At 41.8% G+C, this 26,076-nt stretch overlaps 1 protein-coding gene across 1 annotated transcript in view; it reads left to right on the forward strand.

Moving 5' to 3' along the window:
- Positions 1-26,076, forward strand: part of LNPEP (leucyl and cystinyl aminopeptidase) — a 101,999-nt gene that overhangs the window by 42,013 nt on the left and 33,910 nt on the right. Inside the window, exons 2-8 of the mRNA XM_008261965.4 lie at positions 5,900-6,740; positions 10,654-10,792; positions 12,017-12,148; positions 16,234-16,354; positions 18,033-18,187; positions 19,938-20,051; positions 21,935-22,066. Of these exons, the coding sequence (XP_008260187.2) occupies positions 5,900-6,740; positions 10,654-10,792; positions 12,017-12,148; positions 16,234-16,354; positions 18,033-18,187; positions 19,938-20,051; positions 21,935-22,066 (1,634 nt within the window). The remainder of the gene's footprint in view (positions 1-5,899; positions 6,741-10,653; positions 10,793-12,016; positions 12,149-16,233; positions 16,355-18,032; positions 18,188-19,937; positions 20,052-21,934; positions 22,067-26,076) is intronic.

The following is a 26,076-nucleotide window of genomic DNA, read 5'->3' on the forward strand; positions in this document are numbered from 1 at the left end:
ACATTTATAGTGAGGAAAATGAGGTTAAGAGAAATAACCTGTTTGAAATCGAGTGGTCAGTTGGAAGAACCAGGATTTAAACTTCCATCTAAACTCAGCATTCAACTCTATTAATTTATTAATATTAATTATTGACTCAACTCCATTAATGATTTATATTAATGCTATTAAACATTTCCAACTGGTAGTCTGACAAGTATATCAGATGCATCATATCCCATCTGTTTTTTTTTTTTTTTAAGATTTATTTATTTGAAAGGCAGAGGCAGTGGGGAGGAGGTATCTTCCATCTGCTAGTTCACTCTCCAGATGGCCACAATGGCTAGAGCTGCACCGATCCAGAGCCAGAAGCCAGGAGCTTCTTCCAGGTCTACCATGCAGGTACAGGGCCCCAAACACTTGGGTCATCTTCTGTTTTCCCAGGCCATAGCAGAGGGCTGGATTGGAAGTAGAATAGCTGGGACTCAAACCGGTGCCCATATAGGATGCCAGCACTGCAGGCTGCAGCTTTACCCACTACAGCACAGCACCAGCCCCTCATATTCCATTTTATAATCCCATTTTTTAAAAGATTTATTTATTTATTTATTTGAAAGGCAGAGTTACAGAGAGGCAGAGGCAGAGAGAGAGAGAGGTCTCCCATCTGCTGGTTCACTCCCCAGATGGCTGCAATGTCCCGAGCTATGCCAGTCAGAAGCCAAGAGCCACGAGATTCCTCTGGTTCTTCCCACACGGGTGCAGGGACCCAAGGAATGTGGCCATCTTGTGTTGCCTTCCCAGGCCATAGGAGAGAGCTGGATCAGAAGTGGAGCAGCCAGGACTCAAACCGGCACCCATATGGGATGCTGGCACTGCAGGCGGCAGCTTTACCCTCTGCGCCACAGCGCAGGTCCCTATAATCCCATTTTAGAATCCAGACTTTACCCTTCTTTGCCTCAGAGGGACAGAGTTGGGGGACAGGGAGGAGAGAGAGGGGGAGAGAGAAAAAGAATGTAAAAACCTATATTCTCAAGCTCAGTGAATGGCATTCCTGCTCCCAGTTACCTAAGCCAGATGTGTGTAGGGAATTGAGACTTCTTGCTTGCTCTGCACCCTAAAGGTCTGTCCAGTTCAAGGGGGCATTTGTCATGCACTTTATATGTTTAGCATGATGTGTAATCATTTCTTCCTCCTCACTTCCGCTGCTACTGTCACAGTTGAGGGCTTTGTCTTGAGATAGATTGCTGTTACAGTGATAGTATGACACACTGCTTCACAAACTATCCGGTCTGAAGAACCAAGGTTTGCTTTTTACTTTTGTTATAGAAATTTTGTAACATAAAAAACTAAGCATAGAAATGGAATGGAAAAGACATGCAAAATGTAAACCTAATTTAAACATTATTAAACTCAACAGCAAATCGCTTTGTCAAATCGCTGTAAAAGTTTTTGGATGCTGCTTTTCCGTGTGTACCCTGTCACAGATGGGTACCAAACAGTTTGCAGATTGGCACTGGTCCAGGAATCACGAACAGGAGCTGATGGAAAGCAACTTCTTCAGTTTTCTTAGATTGTAACCACATGGGCTTCTGTTATTTAAAATGGAAACGTTTCAACCAGGAGCTTTTCGCTTATAGATAGCTTGTATATGGGGATTTAAGAGGTTTGAGAAAACCCTCTGTTTCTGTAGGATACCATCTTTTGGTAGGAATAAATCATATTAAAACAGGAGGTAATCATGTGTTATAATTTATGTTAAAATCAAAGAACTGGCTTCAGAATCAAACCAATATTTTCTTACACAGCCTTGAAGTACAGTCTTCATGGACAGTGTGTAATAAAAGTGATTTCCCCTGGTTTGACATATTTAAGTTGATAGGCTTATATACACCAAAAAGCCAGCTTCTGGTGTGAAGTAAATCTCCATTGGTGAAAGATTAACATTCTGCATAGGTATTAATCTGGGTGCTAAGTTACTTGGATTTTGGTAGACATCTGACTGAGTCCTTGTCAGAAGATCTAATTTAATCATTTGCAGGCAGTCCTTTGACTTAACTCATTCATTCTTTTTGAAAAAAGATTTATTTATTTGAAAGAGAGGGAGGGAGACAGACAGAACTACCATCTACTGGTTTACTCCCCAGGTAGCCACAACGGTCAGGGCTGGGCCAGACTGAAGCATGGTGCCCAGAACTCCATCCTGGTTTCCTTTATAGGTGGCAGGAACCCAAGCACTTGACTTATCTTCTTCTGCTTTCCCACATGCATTATTGGGCATGTTGGATCAGAAGCCAAGCAGCCGGGACTTGAACAGGCATTCTGATATGGGATGCTGTTTGGCACGCAGCAACCTAACCCACTGTGTCCCCATGTTCCTTGGGTATGGCTGAAGAACCAAAAAATACTAAAGCAGAGTCCTGAGGGAACAGAATTCAGAGATGAGAATGCACTAAGAACTAAGCTGAGATTCTACCCAGAGTTAGCTTAGAAATATATTTTTAAAAAAAACCATACTGCCCAGATCCCATTGTTGTCTACATCAGGTCCGACACGCAAGAACGTATGTGGGCAGATAGCTTAGCATCATCTCCCCATGTGAGATCAAAAAGTCAGAAAAAGCCTTTTGTGCATTTTAAAATGAAAAGGAAATTAAGCAATAAATCCATAGCACTGTGCTAGGTACTGAAAAACTGCCCCAGGAAATGTCTAACCAGTGAGCAGCTTCACTGCCAGGTACTCAATAAAAGATTCAGGTATAAGCTCTCATATTTTATTGAATAAGTTCAAGTAGGGAGGATGCGGTGTCATTGTGGAAAGAGCTAGTTTTTTAAGGCAATTGGAGAGCTGTAGTGTTTGCTCCATTAATGACGTGAGTGGTCTCCTAAAACATAACCATGAAAGGCACTGCAGGGAGTATAGGAGATTAAATTCTCAAAAACAGATTGTTAACAACCCTTCTTCCATTTTCAGACCATTCACAGGAGATGGATAGATAGTTGCTTACTAAACTCAGACCTAGAAAATGAGTAAGTTTTATTCAGAGAAAATTTGGAGGTAGCATAACGTTTACAGAGTTTGGGATGGAGAAGGGGCAGGAAAAGACATCCTCATCAGGGTCTGTATGCTCTGCGAAGCAGCACTAGAGAAGGTGAAATAGAAATTTATTTTATAAAGATAATAGGAAAAAGAAAATAACTTAAAAAAAATTTACAGTGTAGCAAGTTAAGCCACATTATGGAATGGCAGATGTTTGCTAGGTGGATGGGTAGGAGGAGGAAGTGGTGACCTCAAAGGCATGTGAAAGAGAGTATGAAGTAGCAGCCTAGGTTGGGTATCATGTCACAACAGGTCACACTGCCGCCTGCAACACTGGCATCCCATATCAGAGTGCCAGTTCCAGTCCCTCTTCCCATCAGCTGCCTGCTAATGCACCTAATAAAGCAATGGATGATGGCTCAGGTATTTGAGTTCTGCCACCCAATGTGGAAGACCTCTATGGATTTCCTGGCTCCTGGCTTCAGCCTAGCCCAGTTCTGACTGTTGTAGCCATTGGAACCACAGGATGAAAGATATCTATGCATCCATCTCTGTCTCTGCCTTTCAAATATAAATAAATAAATTAATAATAATAAAGGAAATAGAAACCTGGCTTGTTCTCCAGGGAGTAGACAGTTTGAGGTGGCCAGAGACTCCCAGGAATGATGTGGTGACGACTGGCTGCAGTTTTCAAATTTACATGGACATAAATTGCATTATTCCATATCCAAGGAGAAGCTGTGAAAGTCTGCCTTTCTAGCACAATGTGGTACAGGTACTGCTGTCTGCACACCATGGTTTGAGCAGTAGAACTAATTTTATCTTACTATTTATCAGTGCTGTGTGCAGTGGATTGTGAATTCTCACTATTTAATTAGCATTTGTTGAATAGTGCCAAATACAAAGTGTTTTTTCTATTAAAGAAGATATTAAGTGGTCTTATTTAAGCTTTATTCTGCTAATGGTGAAATAATACGTTTAACAATTTCATTGCCATGTGCAAAATCAATAATTTAGGTATAAGCTCTCATCTTCTGTTGAATTAGTTTAGGAAGAATCAATATAGTTATTGAAAGAACCTCAAATTTGGAATTAACGGCAGATGTTATGGCACAGAAAGTTAAGCTGCCACTTGGAACACCTGGATCTCATGCCAGAGTGCCAGTTCAAGGCCCCACTACTTTGCTTCCAATCCAGCTTCCTGTTAATGCACCTGGAAAGGCAATGGATGATGGCTGAGGTACCACTCACTGGGTGAATGCTACCCACATAGGAGAATGGATGGATTTTATGACTCCTGCTTTCCCTCTGGCCCAGCTTTGGCTGGGACATTTCGGGAGTGAACCTGTGGATGGAAGAGAGGTGTATGTGTGTGTGTGTTGGGGGGGAGGGGCGGGGGGAGGCATCATTCTGCCTTTCACATAAGTAAATCTTTTTAAAGTTTTTGGAATTGGATTTTAAGTTTTATGACAAAATAATTCTATGACTTATCAAGATAAATTAGTTCATTTCTGTTTTTCTATTTTCTTGGGTCTAAAATAGAATATTTGCCATTTTATAGAATTATTGTGAGGGTGAAATATGTATGAAGTACCTTGTAGGGAAAGGTTATGATGGTTTCAGTTTGAAAACTTTTGAAATCTCCTAAAAGCTAACCTTCTATGATTTTTTTTTATATTCGGCAGGTAGAGTTATAGACAATGAGAGAGAGAGAGACAGAGAGAAAGGTCTTCCTTCTGTTGGTTCACTCCCCAAATGGCTGCCACGGCCGGCGCTATGCTGATCTGAAGCCAGGAGCCAGGTGCTTCTTCCTGGTCTCCCATGCAGGTGCAGGGGCCCAAGCACTTGGGCCATCCTCCACTGCCCTCCTGGGCCACAGCAGAGAGCTGGACTGGAAGAGGAGCAACTGGGACTAGAACCCGGCACCCATATGGGATGCCGGCACTGCAGGCGGAGGATTAACCAAGTGAGCCATGGCGCCGGTCCCTGTGATTTTTCTTAACCTGGAATGAGCTAATTCTAGGAATTATTGATATATGTGATATTACTTACACTTCTACTTTTTGGTCTATTTTCCTCAGTGATTCTTGGCAAATTAGGTAGGGAGTGGGGTGGTTCTTGATGGTTTGTGAAAGGCACCCCCCCCACCCCAGGGTCCACTGACACTCCCAGCGCAAGGTGCTGTCGTTGCAGATGAGAATGTATTGTGCTTTCTGAACGCTGTGCAAGTATGAAAAACAGGTTTATCTGTTTTTTTATAGTGACTAATTAGTTATAGAAATTTTGTGTATAATTTGGTGTGGGACAGGTACATATCAGGAGAAAAATGGTAGTTCATCCTGTCGCTTAGTCATCAATCAAGCCTGGAAATGGGCACAACGGTTTTCAGGGCTCCCCAGGAAGGAGTTTGGGAATATTTCCCACAAACACCCTGAAAGCAGGTTTGAAGGCTTAGGAGCCGGAATTCTGGGGTCCTGTGTTCAGACCCCAAAAGTAGGGCACATTGCTTTGCTTCTACTGTCTCCTTGGCCTGTGGGGACTGACATAGCCAGAGACAGGGCCCTCTGATGTGCAGGGCAGGGACCCAAGTTGTTGGGCAGGAATGTGTTAATGATGTTAGTATGTAGTCTCAGCTGTCTCTCCTGATTGCAGCCTGATAATTTAGCTATTTTGCTTCGTGACTGTGGTATATTATTTATGCTTGCATTTTAAATGGATGATTCAATGTCGTACGCACCTTATTTATTAATTCAGAAGCTCTGAGATGGGAAAAAGTCCTGGTGATTAAAGAACAGCCTTAGCGTAAATGTGGTCCTGCAAGAAGACATCTCGCTGTGAACTGTGTTCCCTAACTCGGAACCTTGTCCTTGCTTTGGTCTTTCAGATCGGCTGCAGCTCCCCAGGAATATGATTGAAAACAGCATGTTTGAGGAAGAACCAGATGTGGTGGATTTAGCCAAAGAACCTTGTTTACATCCTCTAGAGCCCGATGAGGTGGAGTATGAGCCGCGGGGGTCCCGCCTGCTGGTACGGGGTCTTGGTGAGCATGAGATGGACGAGGAGGAAGAGGACTATGAGTCATCCGCAAAGCTGCTGGGCATGTCCTTCATGAACAGGAGCTCAGGCCTCCGGAACAGCGCGGCTGGCTACAGGCAGAGCCCGGATGGGGCTTGTTCAGTGCCCTCTGCAAGGACCATGGTGGTCTGTGCTTTTGTCATTGTGGTGGCTGTTTCTGTAATCATGGTGATTTACCTGCTGCCCAGGTGTACCTTTACCAAAGAAGGCTGCCATAAGAAAAACCAGTCCATGGGACTAATTCAGCCAATTGCCACAAATGGGAAGCTGTTTCCATGGGCACAGATGAGGCTTCCCACGACCGTTATCCCGCTACGCTATGAACTTAACCTACATCCAAACCTAACCTCCATGACATTCAGGGGCTCGGTGACAATTTCAATTCAGGCTATTCAGGCCACATGGAACATCATTCTTCATAGCACAGGCCATAATATTTCAAGAGTGACCTTTATGTCTGCGGTTTCAAGCCAAGAAAAGCAAGTTGAGATCCTGGAGTATCCATTTCATGAACAGATTGCCATTGTGGCCCCGGAAGCCCTCCTTGAGGGGCACAATTACAGCTTGAGGATAGAGTATTCGGCAAACATTTCCCGCTCCTACTACGGGTTTTACGGCATCACCTACACAGACGAGAATCGTGAGAAAAAGTAGGTCTCAGTGATTCTGGGTCTGTGTTGTGTCCTCTGCAGAGTGGGGCCCTTGGCCCACACCACAGGCTGAGGGTGATTTAGCCAGTGATGTGGCAGGTGGTGGAATGGTGACTGGAAGAACTTACATCTCTGGGGAAAAGCCTTGAGCATAATTATAATGGGGTGGGAGTGGGGGAGCATGTGCTGGTGGAAAGAGATGGATAAGATTCTGTGTCAGATTCTCTATTGCAAAAGCTTAAGTCACCTTGAGCTTTTGGTATAAGATGAATCCAAATCTTCATCATCCTGCCCAGTTCATGCGGAAATCACAGTGAAGCAGAGTATGGGTTATTCTGTTAGATCCATTTTACTAATGTGCAGCACTTGGGCAGGGGTGCTTAGAAGAAGAGGGCAGGAAGAACTGTGATGGACTTCCATGTACCATTTTTAGTACCCTTAATATTGGCTGGTTGGTGTCTTTTTAAGTACCAGCCTGACTATTGGATTTCTGATGGAAACATTTTTTTAAAAAAACTCTAGGAGAGAATTTGGTTTGGAAAAAACAAAACAGTTGGTACAAAACAAGGTTTTCCAGCTCACTTTTTAGACCATATATTTTGTACTTTAATTTTAGTATTTATTGGCATGTAGTTCAGAAATCTGGAAAGATGCAGTGCATACTGCATACAATTAAGTAGCAGTCATATCAGTGCTCTGAGGTGCACAGATGATTGCCTTGGAATCTTTGTTACCTGTTAGTGTATTGTGGGAGGAATAAGTGTGTGGCAGAGTAAGGTGGTCTTTGACAGGGCCACTGTTGACTTGCCACTGGCTGGATTGAGCTGAGGAAAATGCTACAAAAAATGGAATATGGTTCCTTGAAATAAGAAATGCAATATTTTAAATGGCATTTTAAAATCTATTTTAAAAATGAATCATGAAACTCTGCTATTATGTACAAAATACAAGTTCATTAGTTATCTGCTCAGGGTAAAGTGAATGTTCCTGCATGACTTTGTGCCATGCTACAAGATAAGAGTGTGGAAGACCATACCTTTAGGATGTCTGAAAGCTGTAATTCAAAGCAATTTTTAATTTTGCTTCATATGTTGGAGAAGTCTTTATACTTTTCCCTCTGAGGTATAATTAGAATAAATATTTAAACTGATAGGTAAAGTAATTAAGGATCTATTCCTTGTTGACCGGATAATCAGACTGTGTGTAAAAGTCTGTAGACACTGTATTTCTTGTGACCTAGAAGCACCCTCTTAACAGGCGTCCTGATGGGAAATCTTGCCACAGCTCCCTTCCCCCATGGTCTTCCACCGGGCTGCTGACTCCTGTGCTTATCTGTAAGTGCAGACAACCTTAGCAGCCTCTGGTTTCTGATCCTTCAGCAGTTCCTCATTTCTGACAGGATTTGTCTCCAGACTATTTGTGCTGTGGCCCTTGGTTTTCTCTCACAGACCTCACGTGCTGTATTGAACTTCATGTTCACTTTCCTAAAATCTAATGAAATAAGAGCCCACATGTTCTGGCGTGCTAGAAATATGATAAGCGTTTTATTTCTTTTATCCTGTTTAATCCACTAAAATGATAGATATCAATGCTAGGTCCGTTTTACAGCTGAGGAGGAAAAGGTACATTAAGCACCTCTTCCCATATCTTATGGATGGCAGATAGCAGAGGGAGGACTTGAACCCAAGGCCATTCTAGCTACAGAAGCACATTCTTAACCACTCAGGTGCACTGCCTCCCTAGTTCACAGCTCTTTTTCATTGTACATTGTTGTCCCCAACACTTACAGCTTGTACTTAACCCCCAGCTGATTCATACTTGTAGAGCAATATTTGAAGAAGTGCTGAAGATGTGGCTAATATGTTTTAACGCAAATAGAGTCACCAGTGAAAGAATAGGATTTGAGATACTCAGCATAGAGAGGACAGCTTATATGTGTCATCAGATAGCAGCCTTCTCTAACGGACTCTTATGTGAGATAGTTGTGATTGCCTTTCTTTTAATGGCAACTAAAGGTTTTATTTGTTTTAGAATGTTGTAATCTCATTTGCCCCCACAATTTGGCTCTCTTACATTAGTAGTAAGGATATCATCAAATATCATCCCCTGTCCCACGGTCCCTCTTCCAGAATCTTCTGTTGGCTAGGTAAGGATGTTAAAAGTTGGATACAGTGGAGAAATGGAATGTTAGACACATGCTGTGTTTGCCTTGTCTCACATGTGTTCACTGCTGCCTGTCTCACCTGGTACTGGGTGCACTCCTACTAGGAAACAGTAACTGGGCACAACTTTACCAGAAAAAAAGTACAGCGATTTCAAGCATAAAAGAAGAGCTATGGTTATCTTGGCATTTGTAATAAACATCTATGTAGGGTTTCATGGTATACAAGTTTGTGTTATGAAGAGTTTTAATTCTGGTATAAACACTGGGTGACTGGCAGGAAATCCTGTCTTACTCCTAATTTAACAAATGAGAGAATTGAGATGTGGATCATGGATTTACCCGAAGTCTAGAGATTGGGTCTTCAGGTTCCATATCCCATACTCTTTCTTTTCTACCTGTTTTCTAGTAGTGGAAAGCAAGAGTGGCTGTCCCATCCGAATAGGAGGTTTTGTACATGCCGTGTTGACTGAACCTCAGATGTGCACAGCAGGGCATGCACATGTAGCTCTCTGGATGGTCTCCCTCTGTGTTGTTCCTCTACTTATATTGGAAATCTGCATTTTCCTCCTGTTTCTTTTGATGTTCTTCCCCTAACCTAAACTGAGGATTCATGTTTTGCCTTCTTAGCTATTGGTGCTGTGATACAGGAGGAGGAGGTTTTTGGTTTCATCTCTGAAGAGAGTAAAGCCTTCCTGAAAGTGCGAGTTGTGAAGCTGAGGTTTAGTGGAAAGAATCTATTCACGGGCTGGTGTTATGGCGTAGCAAGTTAAGCTGCCACCTGCAATGCCAGCATCCCATGTGGGCTCCAGTTTGTGTCCTGCCTGCTCTACTTCCAATCCAGCTTCCTGCTAATGGCCTGGGAGAGGCAGCAGAAGATAGCCCAAGTGCTTGGGCCCTTGCCACTCACGTGGGAGACCTGAATGAATCTCCTGGTTTCAGTCTCTGGCCCAGCACTGGCTGATGGGACCATCTGGGGAGTGAACCAAGATGGAAGATCTCTCTCTCTCACTCTCTCAACCTCTCAATCTGTCTCTCTGTGTTTCTCCCTCTCTGTAACTCTGCCCTTCAAATAAATGAATAAATCTTTAAAAAAAAATCTACAGATGATTAGTGGCAATTAATGATCACCCTTCTTATTAATTGTCCATCAGAGAGAGAGAGAGGGAGAGAAAGAGAGCTCTCCCATCCACAGTTGAATTAGATTAAAGCCAGGAGCCAGAAACTCCATCCAGGTCTCCCATGTAGATGGCAGGCATCCAATGCGTTAGCAGGAATTTGAAGTGAAGGAGCTGGGATGCTATTACGGAATGTAAGTATTCCAGATGACGGCCACAATACTGGCCTCAAGACCTTTGTAGCCTTGTCTCCAGCTGCCCCACATCCCTGGACCTGTGCTTCTAACACTTCCTGGAGTGTTCTTTCTTTGTTCTCTACCTTTTCAAGTATTCTCATCTTTTAAGGCCCTCTTAAGACTTTTGTACCAATATTTTTGTTATAGTGTGTTAACCTTTAGCCAGATTTGTTTCTTACCCTTTGTTCCCACTGCTTCTTTTCATGGTTAGGACGTGATTTGCAGCCTGACCCAAGTTTCTGCCCATTGTATAAATGTCTGCCCCTTCCAGGTGACTGTGGTCATTTAATGACTGGGATTACACCATGTTTATCTTAGTATCTATAGTCCTTGGCAGGGTACCCTGTTTATTCAGTAGGTGCTGAATAACTATCGGATTAAATTTGCATTTGTTTTAGGTACTTTGCAGCAACTCAGTTTGAACCTCTGGCAGCAAGATCTGCTTTTCCCTGTTTTGATGAACCAGCATTTAAAGCCACATTTATCATCAGGATCGTAAGGGATGCACAATACACTGCTTTATCAAATATGCCTAAGGTACTGTTCTCCTTGAATGTTGAATCTCCTTGGATGTTGAATGAGTGGATCTCTTTCTTTAAGAACATTGAATTCCTCTGCCAGGCACCTGTTCAGCATAACTAAAATCATATATGTTAATATTCTTTCCTAAAATACTTAAGATCAGTTGGCAAGGCAGCCCGAGGAGCACTTGAGGGAAGAGAGAGAACTGGGCTTGCAGCATATGGGTAGAGAGTGAGAAGTGTGTGCTGTTTACAAAAGTGTGTGCAAATATTAGTCCTGGGAGCTAGTACAAGATAAGGGTGGTATTTTCTGAGGCACAGTGAGCCTTCTATTATAAACAGTGGTGTTTGATAGCATTGAACCATGAAAGTTCTTATGTTTTACTGGTAAACGCAAAATCAATATTGTGATTTGTCGGTGGACTGCAAGAACATGAGCCTCTTTCTTGAGTTATAGCTCTGCCGGGAAGGCAGGTAAAACCAAGAGTTGTTTTTAAGCTGAACAGAACCTAGGGGGTCCTTTTGTTGTCTCAGCCTGATGGGAGCCTCCAGAATGCATGTGCCTGGGGGAGAGGAGCAGCCATGCCCAGCAGGCTGCGGGGTCAACCGCTTCTTGGCAGCAGAGAACGTGGGAGAACGTGGTCTGTTCTAAAACAAGACAGCACTACAACAGCCCCACTCCAGCTGCTCTCTTCCCCTTAATCTTTCTCTGAGAGGGATGGATGCCTGCTTGCCTAGTATCCCAAAATGTAACTTACTTCAAGGTCGGCAGATCCTGCAGCGTGGCCTGTGTTCACTTACCTTGTGTCTGCTGCAGACTTCTCTGGTGCTTCTGCCTTTGATGCCCCCCTGCCCCCGGTGCTGGCTCCTCCTTCTGTGGCTGTGTCTGGTGCAGAGGGGTGGAGCACTCCCACATTCCATGGGGGGAAATTTGGGTTGGTGGTAGTTTGAAGGGGAGAAACTGAACCACTGCTACTTACTGTCTCTAGTGTACATTTATTTAACACCATAATTGGGACCAAAAACTGCTTCAACATTTCAGTGCACTCAGTATATCCTTATGATGAAAGAGGACGGGACAAACAGACCTAGGGCCAGGCTCCCAGACCCTTGTGCTCAGGGACTGAAGTATGCCAGCATCTTCAGTACTTACCTCCTATTGCAATTTCCTGTTTCTCAATTTGTCATTGTCATTTGCTGCTGCATTTAAAGACTTGTTGTCTTTCCCTTTTGTTTACAGAAGTCATCAGTGCTTGTGGAAGACGGACTTGTTCAGGATGAGTTTGCTGAGAGTGTGAAGATGAGCACCTACCTGGTTGCCTTCGTTGTGGGCGAGATGAAGAACCTGAGTCAGGACATGAATGGAACCCTGGTATGTGGTGTGGTGGTCCTCCCTGAGCCCACGCTGTCACAGGCCAGTCCTTGGTAGGAATTCCTGGCAGCTGCCTTATGAAGAAGCTTTTAGACCACCCGAGCTAAACCAGACTTGCTAATTTAGTGCTTAACTGTTAGAGAATTCTAGTAAAACCCTACGAGTACAAAGGTACTTCAGAAACTTTGTGGAGGGGTAGGCTTTTAGCCTAGTGGTTAAGGTGCCTGCATCTCACATCGGGGTGCTTCAGTTTAATTCTCCTGATTCCAGCCCCTGGAGGTAACAGGTGATAGCTCAAGAAACTCGGTTCCTGCCACCCAGATTAAGTTCCTTCCTATCAGCTTCAGCCAGGCGTGCATTTATGGAGTGAACCAGTGAGTGGGAGCTCTCTCACTATCTGTCTCTTTCTTTCACTGCATCTTAAATTAATTAATTAAAAACAAAACAATTGTACAAGTCAATTTTTTAAAGTAAAAAAATGGAATTAAAAGATTATTTGGTTCAAGAAAATTTTGAAATCTTGTATGAGGGGTCTTCAAAAAGTTCATCAAAAATGTGTATTGTGGAAAAACATGGATTTTAAAACTTTATACAACAAAACAAACTTGTCTTTCAATTCTGTTTTTCAGTGAAGTGTCCCTGTATATGTATACTAAAGTTTCTAGAATTATACTGTGTAATATGGTAGCTACTAGCCTTATGTGACTTTTTAGATTTCAGTTAGTTAAAACTTGGGTGAGCATTGAGGTTAAGCTCCTGCTTGTGACACCCACGTCCCATATTGAAGAACCGATTTGAGTCCTAATTCCCCTGCTTCCAATCCAGTTTCTTGAAAATGTATTTCAAAAAAGTTAACATTATGCAAATAGACAGTAGTTTATTTCCTCAATTTATATGAGGAAACAAGGAGAAACAGAATGTGTGGAGTTAACGCTGTGCCAGCAGCTGCCCTAGACACTCGTGTATAAATGTTCTTTCACTTTATGAACTGGATCAGAGGGGAAGTGTTGCTGATCAGAAAACGATGTCTCAGAGGGGTTAAATTATCGACTTAAATTTACATTACCAATTGTCATAATCAAAACTGTACTGTCTACCACTACCACCATGTGCTGCTACTTAAACCAAGAGACATGAAAACTGTCAGTATAGGGATCAGCAATTTAAAACTTGAGGCCTACCAAGGGATTTTTCTTCTGCCAAAAAGTTGTAATCTCTAGGATGGCTATTGTTTTGTAAAGTTTATTTTGTAAAATCGGACAATAGGTTTATATAACAAGATTCCAAAATAAGGCTATAGGGCTTGATCTACTAATGTCTTCTTACTCATCAATTAAAAGTGTCAAAGGTTGGTGTAGGTCATTTTACAAGTCCTGTTCAGTGAACCCTGTGAAAGGTCTAAAGAAAGGGAACCATTTTTATCACTTCTGTTTGCTCTTCATTCCTTACACCTGTCTCTGCCTTCAGGAATGCCAAGATTAACCTGGAAAGTTCTAGGCAAGTTGTGAGATACACTGCTTTTGTTTATCTTGAGGTTTTTGTTTCATTTTGTTTTGTATCACTGCCTGCTTTTGTTTTTACTATAGACAGTTCTCATTTGTAGAATCAGAATCTAAATTCGGTTGGTTATATGTGGATACCACATCTGATATTCAGCATTCAAGTGGAGCCTTCAGCAGTATTATCCATGTGAAATTGTAATTTAAATTTATTCATATTTAGTCATGAACATGACTTTGTGCCAAATTTCCACTAAAAAACATTTCTACCTTATGTATCCTCCCACCAGCTTGGGGCATTGTGTATAATTTATCTCGTTCTCCTAAAGTTCCATATAATCAGTTATTCTGGGTAGGCTTGATTCTGTTTTGCTTATTTTTGTTTTGGGAATTTATGCCTTTTTATGTGTCCAATTATGGGTTTAGGAAGGCTGAAATTTTTTCAGGAAATTCAATATTTAATACTTATTTAATATGAAGCTTCCAATATTTTCTGTCTTTATAAATTTTGCAGGCCGCATTTTAAATATTGTCCTTTTTGGGGATGAGGTTTGGTTCTGTGTTTGTGTTGTTTTCCCAGTTTGGATTTTTATTAAATTAAGGAAAAAAATAACTTAAACCTGATAAAGCTGTTATTTAAAGAACTCTTTCCTCTGGGAATAACCAGGGATCTTTATGCTTGTGTTTTTAGAAATCTCCCATAAAATCTTTGCAAGAGATTTGGCCAGGACAATTTTTTTTTTTAAAGATTTATTTAGGGGCTGGTGCTGTTGCACAGTGGGTTAACTCCCTGGCCTGAAGCGCCAGCATCCCATACGGGTGCCGGTTTGAGACCCAGCTGCTCCACTTCTGATCCAGCTCTCTACCATGGCCTGGCAAAGCAGTAGAAGATGGCCCAAGTCCTTGGGCCCCTGCAACCACATGGGAGACCCAGAGGAAGCTCCTGGCTCCTGGCTTCAGATCCTGGCATAGCTCCAGCCATTGCGGCCAGTTAGGGAGTGAACCATCGAATGGAAGACCTCTCTCTCTCTCTTTCTCTCTCTGCCTCTTCTCTCTCTGTGTAACTCTGACTTTCAAATAAATAAACAAATAATTTTTTCTTAAGATTTGTTTATTTATTTGAAAGTCCGAGTTACAGAGAGGCAGAGGCATAGAAAGAGAGAAAGAAGTCTTCCATCCGCTGGTTCACTCCCCAGATGGCTACAGTGGCTGGAGCTGCACCAATCAGGAGTCAGGAGCTTCTTCCTGATCTTCCACACTGGTGCAGGGGCTCAAGGATTTGGGTCATCTTGTACTGCTTTCCCAGACCATAGCAGAAAGTTTGGTCAGAAGTAGAGCAGCCAGGAATCTAACCTGTGCCCATATGGGATACTGGCACTGCAGGCAGTGACTTTACCCACTATGCCACAGCACTGGCCCCCAGGACAGTTTTAAGTTGTCAACTTAAGGCTTGAGGTGCCAGTTGACTCCCATTTAACATTGTGGAGCATACTCTTACCCAGACTCAGAGCTCTGTTTAAGATTTTTTTTTTCTCCAAGCTAGATTGTGCTCTTTGTTTATTTCTTAATGTTTCGGGTGCCCTTAGAACAAGCTTGATAATAATAATAATAACCTGATTGTTTATCTCTAGTAAGAACTCATAGCACATGTTCTTTTAAGGAAAAGAGTTGAAAAGAACAGAACAAACCACCTTTGTGGCTACTCCATTGTGTTTCAGAAATGGGAATAAGTAGATCCTTTGGTCAAATTTCAGCTTCATTTACAATAGTCACATTGTACTAGTTTAACTTATTCCCAGAGAAAACAAGTCTCAGTGTAGATAATGAGGGTGAGTCTGTCTGCTTTCCCCCTTAGCCTGAGTCCCAGCGTGAATGAGCCATGGAGGCCATGACTCTGTTGTTCCCTTAGTTGGTTTTACTTACTGTGTGCCCCTCATAGTATGACTGTTTCACTGTGTGATTTTTTTTTAACAACATGGTCCATAAAAATAAGCCAACAGCAGCAAAAAATAATATGTTGCCAACTACTAGAAGCACTGACTGTACCATAGTCACTGAAAATAGTACGTTAGTCTCTAATGGTTTCTCTAGTGTCAATAAGTATGCAATTTCTGCCTTAAATATTAGCTTTAGAAGTAAGTCTGTCATTAGATGTGACTCCTCTGTTGTATGCCTGTTACTGTCCAGGCCCCGTGATAGGCATTCAGTGAATTAAAATTTGGCGTTCACCTTCTGTTAATGCACAGTCTTCATAACTTAAAAGTAAGGATAACTGTAGGTAATGGGAGAAGAGAAAGTTAAATAGATAAATGCTAATAAGTTGCTGTAAGATGACCCCAAGCGGTTTATTTCAGGTGTTATGTCAGCTTAATAAACCAGATTTCAGTCGATTTTTGAACATCATCCTGTGTGTAGAAGGGATTTGTCAAACTCGAGATGGGAGGGTAGGGGGTGCTGGTAGCTGAAAGAGCTGGAAGTAAGAATTTGTTCCGTGAAAGTTCTCAGATGACTAGTCTTGACGGTGCTCACTTGAATACATTGTTTTCATTGTGCTGTCCTTACATTATATGTGATGTTTCTCTTTAGGTTTCTGTGTATGCAGTACCAGAAAAGATTGATCAAGTTCACCATGCCTTGGAAACAACTGTGAAACTGCTTGAGTTTTATCAAAACTACTTTGAAATTCAGTACCCACTTAAGAAATTGGGTAAGGATCAAACACTGCCTCTGACTTTCACAACTATAACATGATTAGAAGGAGCTTTTGCCCAAGTTTTTTGTTTGTTTGTTTATTTTTTGTTTTTTGTTTTTTTAATCAAGAAACATTGTTAGTGTTTTACAAATTTGGACCAGTGTGGTTAAGCAGTGGGTTAAGCAGCCACTGACATCTTATATTGGAGAGCCAGTTCAAGTCCCAGCCAATCTACTTCCAATCTAGCTTCCTGTTCAGGAATGTTTTGGAAGGTGGCTCAAGTACTTGTTGGCTCCTGCTGACCATGTGGGAGACTTGGATGGAATTCCTGGCTTGAGCCCTATTCTGACTCTTGTGTACATCTGGGGAGTGAACCAGAGGATGGAGGATCTCAGTCTCTGTCTGTCTCTTCATCTCTCTCTGTTACTCTGCCTTTCAAATAAATAATTTTTCTTTTAAAAAAATATAGAGATCTACAGAATTTAAGAAAAAAATTGTCACTATAAAGATTATTAAAAATGTATTTGAACTTAAAGCCTAAGAAGGTGTTTGGCTTGTGCCTGCATATTATATCAGAGTGCCTGGTTCAGGTCCTGGTTCCTCTGCTTCTGATCCAGCTTCCTGCTAATGTGTGCCCTGGAAGACAGCAGATGATGGCTCAAAAACTTGGGTCCCTGCCACCCACATGGAAGACCCAGATAGAGTTCTTTCTTTTTTTTTTTTTTTTTTTTTTTTGACAGGCAGAGTGGACAGTGAGAGAGAGAGACAGAGAGAAAGGTCTTCCTTTTGCCATTGGTTCACCCTCCAATGGCCGCCGCGGCCAGCGCGCTGTGGCCGACGCACCGCGCTGATCCGATGGCAGGAGCCAGGTACTTATCCTGGTCTCCCATGGGGTGCAGGGCCCAAGTACTTGGGCCATCCTCCACTGCACTCCCTGGCCACAGCAAAGAGCTGGCCTGGAAGAGGGGCAACCAGGACAGAATCCAGCACCCCGAACTGGACTAGAACCCGGTGTGCCGGCGCCACAAGGCAGAGGATTAGCCTAGTGAGCTGCAGCGCCGGCCCCAGATAGAGTTCTGAGCTCCTGACTTTGCCTGGCCCAGGCCAGGCTATTGTAGGTATTTGGAGAGTAAATCAGCAGTTGGAACAATCTCTTTCTTTCTTTCTCTCTGTCTTTTCTCTCTCTCTCTCTCTCTCTCTCTCTCTCTCTCTCTCTCTGTCGTTTCTTCCTCTGCCTTTCAAGTAAAATGGGGGGACAAAACCCCACTGAGAAGTTTATGGGTTTGTCACAAAGGTGTCAGATAGGTAGAAACCAGCCTAGTCTTAGTCTTAGTCTGGAGTCTGATTCTAACTTCTGAGAAAATCTTAATCAAATCATAAAAACTTTATAACGGGAGCTCAGGAAAGCATCAGGAGACTAGTCCCAGAACCTCATCCTCCTGGTTCTGGGAAGTTGGTCCATTGTGAAGGAACTGGGTTTTTTCTTTCACTAAGGGACAATGAAACAGTGACGGACAGGGCTTGGTCAGGTCTTCCTCAGCTGGTGGGTGGGAGAGCAGTACTCAAAGCTAGTGTAAGGACGGTTCCGTTTGTTAGGAGCACAGCGAGAGAAGCAGTGGATAGCGCATTTGATTTTACTGGGGTGTGCCTCTGGTGAGGGGAGGGTTGATCACTGCTTTCCTCTTATGTCCAGATTTGGTGGCTATTCCTGACTTTGAAGCAGGAGCAATGGAAAATTGGGGTTTGCTCACCTTCCGAGAAGAGACACTTCTGTATGACAACAACACTTCTTCAGTGGCAGACAGAAAACTGGTCACTAAAATCATCGCTCATGAGCTGGCCCATCAGGTAATAGCGATCAAGGCTGTTAACATCTCATTCCTTTGGTCTCTTAGAGTTTAAACATACATTTAGGTGCTAACACTAACAGACACTGTGGTCTAGAGTTAGACTATATAATAGATGACAATCAGCGTTTTTAAAATACTGTCTTTCATAATAAAAAGATGCTTTTTTTTTTAGCAAGAACTCAATTTCTGGTGCAAACATTATGTTTGTAAGGACTTTAAAGCATTTTCACGTCCATTATATCACCTCACAGCATCTGTAAGGTGGGTGGTAATCCCATTTTATGGATGTGGAAACTGAGGCTTCCATACATGACTTGCCCAAAGTCACACCACCATCGAGTGGCTGCACTGGGCCTTGAAGAGCCACTGTCTGCTCAAGATGTCTTTCCCCGCCTCTAATAAGTCACAGCTGCTTTGTCTCTGACAGATGCCAGCTGCTCAGTGTAATTTTCTGGGGTAAGCATCCTTTTTCCCTAAGCTACACTCTCTTCTGACAGCTCTTGAACTGTAGTTGGAACTCGATCTGATTTTTCTTCTCCTGCTAGAACTGGATTCTGTATTCATTGGGAAAGGTTGAGGGAATTCTGCGTGACATGGAGAAAAAGAAAATCCTCTGGTCACCCAGATCCCCTTCCTGCCCCACGCCTTGTCTCCTGTGCCCTGTGTGAGGTGCTTGTCAGAGTCGGGTGTGGATGTCATGCAGGTGGCAGGATGGGAAGGAAGAGCAGAAGCACTCTGCCTGGCTCGCTCCCCACCTCACACACGTTGTGTGCGCTGCGCCGTAGCCCCTGTGAGCACTCGTGAGCAGCTGGCATGGAGGCAGGTGCAGGCTGTTCCAAATGGTCGCATATATGCATCAATTTTGGGGGATCTCCTTGGGTCTGTTACTTCTCAGGCCAACCAGCACCACTCACTTCTTAATGACTTGTAAGTCATCCTCCTCTGAAATACTTTTTAAGATAGTATCTTAGAAAAATGTGCTATTGTACTTCTCAGAGGTGTTTTTATTTCACTGTCTCGTAACTCCGTCTTTTGCTGCTGATTTGACATAAGCTGTAGGCACACTGACTGAAGTCCATACCCTATAGCCATTTATTTCAAGAAATTTTGAGATACACTTTTTTGGGAGAATCTTCTGTCATTGTTTTTTCCTTTTTATTACCGCATGGAAGAAAACAAAGATCTTTTTATATCATTTGTGTGTATATAGGGCAATTTCCTAAGGAATGTTTGAATTCTGGTTTGAATCATGCAAAACTGTCTTCAGCTTTGGCGACTATGAGAAATGTGAAGTAAAAACACTCTAATAATAGGAAAATCTCTTACATAGACACTCATTTTTTAGTTGTAGATAACAATGGAAAATAGTCTTACTGACTTGATAGTAGAAGGTAAAGAATTTCCTTTTCTAGACAATCTCATTTTTTGAAGTGGCTAAAAAAGTCATTTCTCCAGCATGCTGACATGTTTGTTAAATTGACAGATGTGCTAATAAATCAATATATAAATAGTTTTTCTTGTTTTCCCATTTAATTAAAGTAAAATGTTAAAACTTTAATTTTATGTTTCATGTAAATTATAAACTTTGTCACTCTTTAATTTGAATATAGTTTGTTTTAGCTATTATACCCATGTATTTTTAAGATATTGTAATCTTATATGGACAATTATTCTGACAGTTAAACCAGTTATTAGAAAGTTCCTGAGAATGTAAATATTTTGTTGCTTAAAGCTTGTTTTTCCCACAGTGGTTTGGTAATCTGGTGACAATGCAGTGGTGGAATGATCTATGGCTAAATGAAGGTTTTGCCACCTTTATGGAATATTTCTCTTTGGAAAAAATATTCAAAGAGCTCTCCAGTGTGAGTATAGTGTTTCTTTGGCTTATGAATACTAGGAGAAAAAATGGTTAAGTAATATTTGCTACACATTTTCTGTGCACTTGGGGAAATGAAAATGTTTCCAGAAAGCTATAATGAAATTGACCCTTCTTACTGATATCAACATCTTTCAAAATTTGGCAATAAAAATTATCCTTTTGTTTATTGATGTAGTTTATTGAAAGATGAAATTATGTGATATCATTTCACATTTTTGTTATTAAGGAAAATATTCTAATTTGCTTTACTACATTTTTTTAATCAGATGTGGCCCTTCTGTTTGAAAAAGTACAGATAAGGTCAGAAAGACTCTTTTGCAAAATGTTTTTTTTTTTTTTTTTTTTTTTTTTTAACAGGTAGAGTTAGACAGTGAGAAAGACAGAGAGAAAAGTCTTCTACTGGTTCACCCCCCAAATGGCTGCTACGGCCTGCACTGCGCCGATCCGAAGCCAGGAGCCAGGTGCTTCCTCCCGGTCTCCCATGCGGGTGCAGGGCCCAAGCACTTGGGCCATCCTCCACTGCCTTCCCGGGCCACAGCAGAGAGCTGGACTAGAAGAGGAGCAACTGGGACAGGATCTGGTGCCCTGACTGGGACTAGAACCCAGGGTGCCGGCGCCGCAGGCGGAGGATTAGCCTAGTGAGCCGCAGCGCTGGCCTGCAAAATGTTTTTAGACTTTGTATAGATTTTTTAAATTCAGTGATTTTTATGGAAATACTGTTCCTCTGTTATCACAGTGTACATCCTTGTAATAATGGTATACAGGTGGAGTGCAAATAATTTGCCTTCTTTAGGTAAAGGCATATTTTGGGCCCTTTTCCAAAGATTTGGAATATTCCATTGTGAAGAGGCATAATAATAGTGCTGTCACTGTGTTATTAGACTCCCTGGAGACGGGCCTGATACTTAGGGATGTTCAGACTCACCAGGTTGTGATGCAACAGATACCTCCTAAATTACCCAAGTAGTCAGGAAAGTAAAGATCCCCTTCAACCCTAAAATGCTGTGACTTTCTGTTAGACTTTCCAGAGAGGAGATCCAAGGCTGCTGTAATACAATACTTTTAGAGTGTTCAATTTGAAATTTTTGCATAGGACTTGTTAAAAAAATTCAAGTACTGTGAGAATTAATATTGAGCTACAGTACTAAGCAAAGTATTCTAAACCTGTATATGCTGTTTAATTAAGCAGTGAGATACACAGTATCACCACTGGGTGGTGCCCAGAATATTTAAAAACTGCTATATATTCTTCGGGAGCTCATCTGCTGAGCTCTCAAAACAATACTTTGTGTTTAAGTGATATTTTATTTAACATAAATAAACCTCAGTTAAGAGAAATGTATATGAATGGACTTCAAAATGCTTGTGGAAAAATGGAACCATTAGATAGGTTTATTTGGGGGCAGAAAATTTTTGAAATACATAGTTTTTTCATTGTGAACTTTTTGAAGATCTACTCCTATTATCTTAATAGAAACCCAGGCTTGCTTTATGAGAAGTCACCTTAAGGACCACTTTTTGTTCTTTTTTTTCCCCCCCAATTTCAAATTCTATTTAACAAATACACACACTGACATTTTTAGAATAGTCATGTTGGATATCCAATTTGGCATGTGTTTAGTAAAATTTATTCTCATGCTGTAAGAATATGCTTATTTTTGTGTGGCCAGGTTATAATTGTATGTTTTAATTTAAGGAATATATGTGAAGCTCACAGTCTTCCTGTATTTTCAAAAGTTTATATCCTGAAGTTTGGCAAAACTGTTGTTTTTTTTAAATAATAATTTTAAGCAGTAATTAGGCTGATTCCTATAATGCTAATCTGCCTTTGGTACTGATATCCTACTCTGTTTCATTTTTTGCTAGTGTGAAGATTTCTTAGATGCTCGATTTAAAACCATGAAGAAAGACTCCTTGAACGCATCTCATCCAATATCATCATCTGTTCAGTCTTCAGAACAAATAGAAGAAATGTTTGATTCCCTCTCCTATTTTAAGGTATTGCTGTGTGTCAGAAAGTACCTGCAGTAGGTTTCAAATCAATTTCAAATGTGAGCAAGATACGTGATTGAGATAATTTTAAAGATTAAATGAGTGTTACTATTGGGTATCCTGTTAACTTGAAAATGTTTAAGCACTTAAACTCATTTGAATCTTGGTCTTATTTTCTTCTTTTTTACTTTGTTCCTTTTTTAAAATTCTGTGAGTAGTATTCCACTCAGTTAATCAGATCTTACAGTAGTACATTTCTGAAAGCTGGTTTACTCACAGATCCATAGGTAGGATATGTGCAGGGAGGGATTCTAAACCAGCCCTTGGCTGTATCACTCTGAACTTAGGGATGTTCTAAAGTTAGGACTGCCAAAACAAGTAAGCAGAAGAAGATTTTTAAGACTTGAAGATTAGATTGCAGGATCAGAGACACAGACTCCAGGTTTGGGGCTGAAGAGAGAACAGAAAATTAGAAATCTGTTAGGGTCACCATAAGGACTAGGGGTATCAGCGACATTCACATTTGTGTTGTGGCTTATTTGCCTCCTTATCTTGGAGATCAGATTAATTGGTTAAAAAGTTGAATTCCTGTGTTAGATGGAAAAGACGGTGCATAAAATGTTTGAGTTCCAGTCTGTGTCATCCGAATGCCCGATGTTCAGGTGTTGGGTACTTCGGAGGCAATGATGAAGTATTTGTGCCAAATGAATGGTATGTGGAATTTCTGCCTGGGTTGAGGAAGAGAAACTTTTTGCAGGAAAATGGAAATTTAAATTAAATAATAAGATTATAGGTAAAGAAGGATTGGAAAAGCTGGGGAGGACAGGAGTGGAACAGTGGGGTCTGCAAGAAAAAGGTAAGAATAGGCAAGGAGTTTCTGTTAGAGTAAGCGTCTGATAGCAGTAGAAGCTGCACATGGAGTAGGGGAGAGATGAGAAAGGTAGTATGGGGCCCAGTTGCAAAAGGTTCTAAAAGCCTTAAGGAATGAGGACATTTTTCTGTAAGCAACAGGAAGTTTTGGAAGATTTTTGAACCAGTTAGGAACCAGGTTGGTTTCAGTTTGTAAAGAGATTGAAGTGGTGAGAGAACTGAAGTCAGGAAGCGGCTGCTGAAGTGCAGGCATGAAATGAGGGGTGGGAGAGAGGGTAGAGAGGAAGACGTGGGTGTAACAACACTGAGCGCGAGAAGCGCTTAATTCAGTGATAACAGGGTAAGGCAGGTAGAGGAGGCAGAAATGTTTCCAGGTTTGAGCCTGACTCAGGGAGACTTACAGTACTGTTAACAAACAAGGAAATCAGGAATTGAGCTATATTTTAACTATTACACATTAGTCCTTCATTTTCCACAGTTTCACCATCTGTGATTTTGGCTACCCATTGCCCAAAAATATTAAATAGAAAATTCCAAAAATAAACAATTCATACATTTTAGATTGCATGCCCATTTTGAGAAACATCATAAAATTTTACACTGGGGGCTGGCACCGTGGTGCAGTGGGTTAATCCTCTGCCTGCAGCGCTGGCATCCCATATGGGTGCCAGTTCTAGTCCCGGCTGCTCCTCTTCCAATCCAGCTCTCTGCTGTGGCCTGGGAAAGCAGTAGAAGATGGTCCAGGTCCTTGGTCCCCTTCACTGGCATGGGATACTGGGAAGAAGCACTTGGCTCCTGGCTTTGGATCAGCGCGATGCGCTGGCTGCAGTGTGCCAGCCGCAGCGGCCATTGGAGGGTGAACCAATGGCAAAAGGAAGACCTTTCTCTCTGTCTCTCTCTCTCACTGTCCACTCTGCCTATCAAAAAAATTTAAAAAGTATGTATGGGAAAAATTAAATAGTCTATACTATAGGTTTGGGTACTCTCAGGCACAGAAGTTCTTTCAGGATTGGTTGATGACAGCTCTGTTTTTGACCCCTTACCCTCTAGCTCCAGAAATCAGTGTCATGTGTTCATGTGGTTTCTGCTGCATACATAACCCTGTCAATATGGAAACCACATATTTCTTAATTGGGATCTGGCAAATATACTACACAATTGAGAAAAATAGGGTACTAGATAATTGATCAGTATTTTGTACAAGAAAAAGTAAATGCCAGTAGGGAAATATGAGATAAACATATCTGTTTGGTGTTCATAATTACTAAGCCTAATTCTGATGTTGGAGAACTCATTCACTCCACAAATCTTGCAAATGCCCACCATATGTCATACATCAGAGTAAAAGGTGGGCTGTGTCCCTTCTGTGGAGCTTCCATTTTAGCAGTCAAAAATACAGATGGACATAGTACAATTAATAAACAGGTGTTGTGTTAGATCATAATTCCTAATAGGAAAACAAAGTATGGCAGGTAAAATGACAATGATAAAAGAAATGCTGTTTTTGTTTTTATTTATTTATTTTCATTTTATTTGAAAGAGAGAGATGGAGAGAGATCTTCCATCTGCTGGTTCACTCAAATTCCCACAACAGGCAGGCTGGGCCAGGCTAAACCCAGGAGTCCAGAATTCCATTAAGCTCTCCCAGGTGTGTGGCAGTGACCCAGATACTTAAGCCACCATCTGCTGTCTCCCAGAGTGCATGCTAGCAGGAAGCTGGACAGGAAATGGAATAGCTGGGACTCAAAGCAGGAACTCCAGCAGAGGATGCAGGCATCCCAAGCAGCAATTTTAAGCATTGCGCCACATGCCTGCCCTAAAAAAAGGCTGTTTTATACAACATGATTAGGGAAGACCACTTATATGGTGACATTTGTACACCTTTTGAGGAGTGAGACATGAGGCATGTGGGTTTGGAGGAAAGGAATGGTCCAGATTAAGGATGTGATCAGTATATAGAGCTTGTGTGTAGAAGAGAGGAAGTTTGCCAGGCCTGAGACTGCTGTCCTTCAAAAGGCTAGCTTGCACCTTGGCTGGCATCTGGGAACTTGGATTTTGAGAAAATTCCTACCGTGCTATGGTAAGAGTGATTTATTGTACCTAAACTGTGTAAGCAATATAGTGGGTGTGGAACATCTGCTATTCTTTTGGAAGTCTTGAATTTTGGTTTGTGCTAGGTAAGGTACCTCCACGACTAGCCCCTAGTGGATACTCAGAGTGCTAACTCTAATGCATATCCTTGTGTTGACAACGTATCACCCATGTTATCACAACTTGCTAAAGGAGTTAAAGACATCCGGTATGACTCTGCTGGGAACTTGGAAGCTTGTTCCTGGTTTCCCCTGGACTTTGACCCATGTGCCTTTTACTTTGTATCTTTTCACTCTGTAGTTAATTATGTGGTGAATGTGACTATATGCTGAATGTTGTGAGTCCTCATAGCCTAACATCTAATCTGTGACTGGTTTTAGTGACCCTGCACAGCCTGAGATCAGAGATTGTCTTGCATGTTCAAACACCAGCAAGGATCGCTTCTCGGCCTTTTGGCTAAGAGCAAACACCAGCAAGGAGCCAATGTATCTGGAGTAGAGTAAGCGGAGGAGAAAGTAGTAGGTAAAGTCAGCAATTCTAAGGGCCCAGATTGTTTTAAGGTCTACTCAGCCAGGATGCGAATGTTGATTTTCTTCTAAGTGAAATAGAAAGCCACTTGATCAGGGAAGCACCTCGAAGTGGCTTGTTTTTGAAGAGATCACTCTAGTCTTCAACAGCACATGGAGCCAGGATGGACAGGAGTGGTGGTTGTGAAGGTGATGTGGTTGGACTTGGAATGTATTATGAAGGTTGACCCAGTAAAATGTGCTGATGAAATAGATGTGGAATGTTAGAGAGGACTGAAGGGTAACTTAAGGATTTTGCCTACACAACTAGAAGAATGAGTGGCTATTTCCTGAAATGGAAAAGACTGCTGGAGGAGTAGATTCAAGGCAAGAAGAAAAAATGTTCAGGTTTTGAGTATGAGATCTGCCTTAGACATAAAAGTGCTTGCGAACAGTTGGATGTGAGTCTGGAGTTTGATTACATATATGAATTGGGGAGTCATTCAGTATCTCTGGATCAACTAAGAAGTGAAGGTAGATAATGAAGAA

The sequence above is a fragment of the Oryctolagus cuniculus genome, chromosome 14 (genome assembly GCF_964237555.1).
Source record: "Oryctolagus cuniculus chromosome 14, mOryCun1.1, whole genome shotgun sequence".
Classification (NCBI taxonomy): domain Eukaryota; kingdom Metazoa; phylum Chordata; class Mammalia; order Lagomorpha; family Leporidae; genus Oryctolagus; species Oryctolagus cuniculus.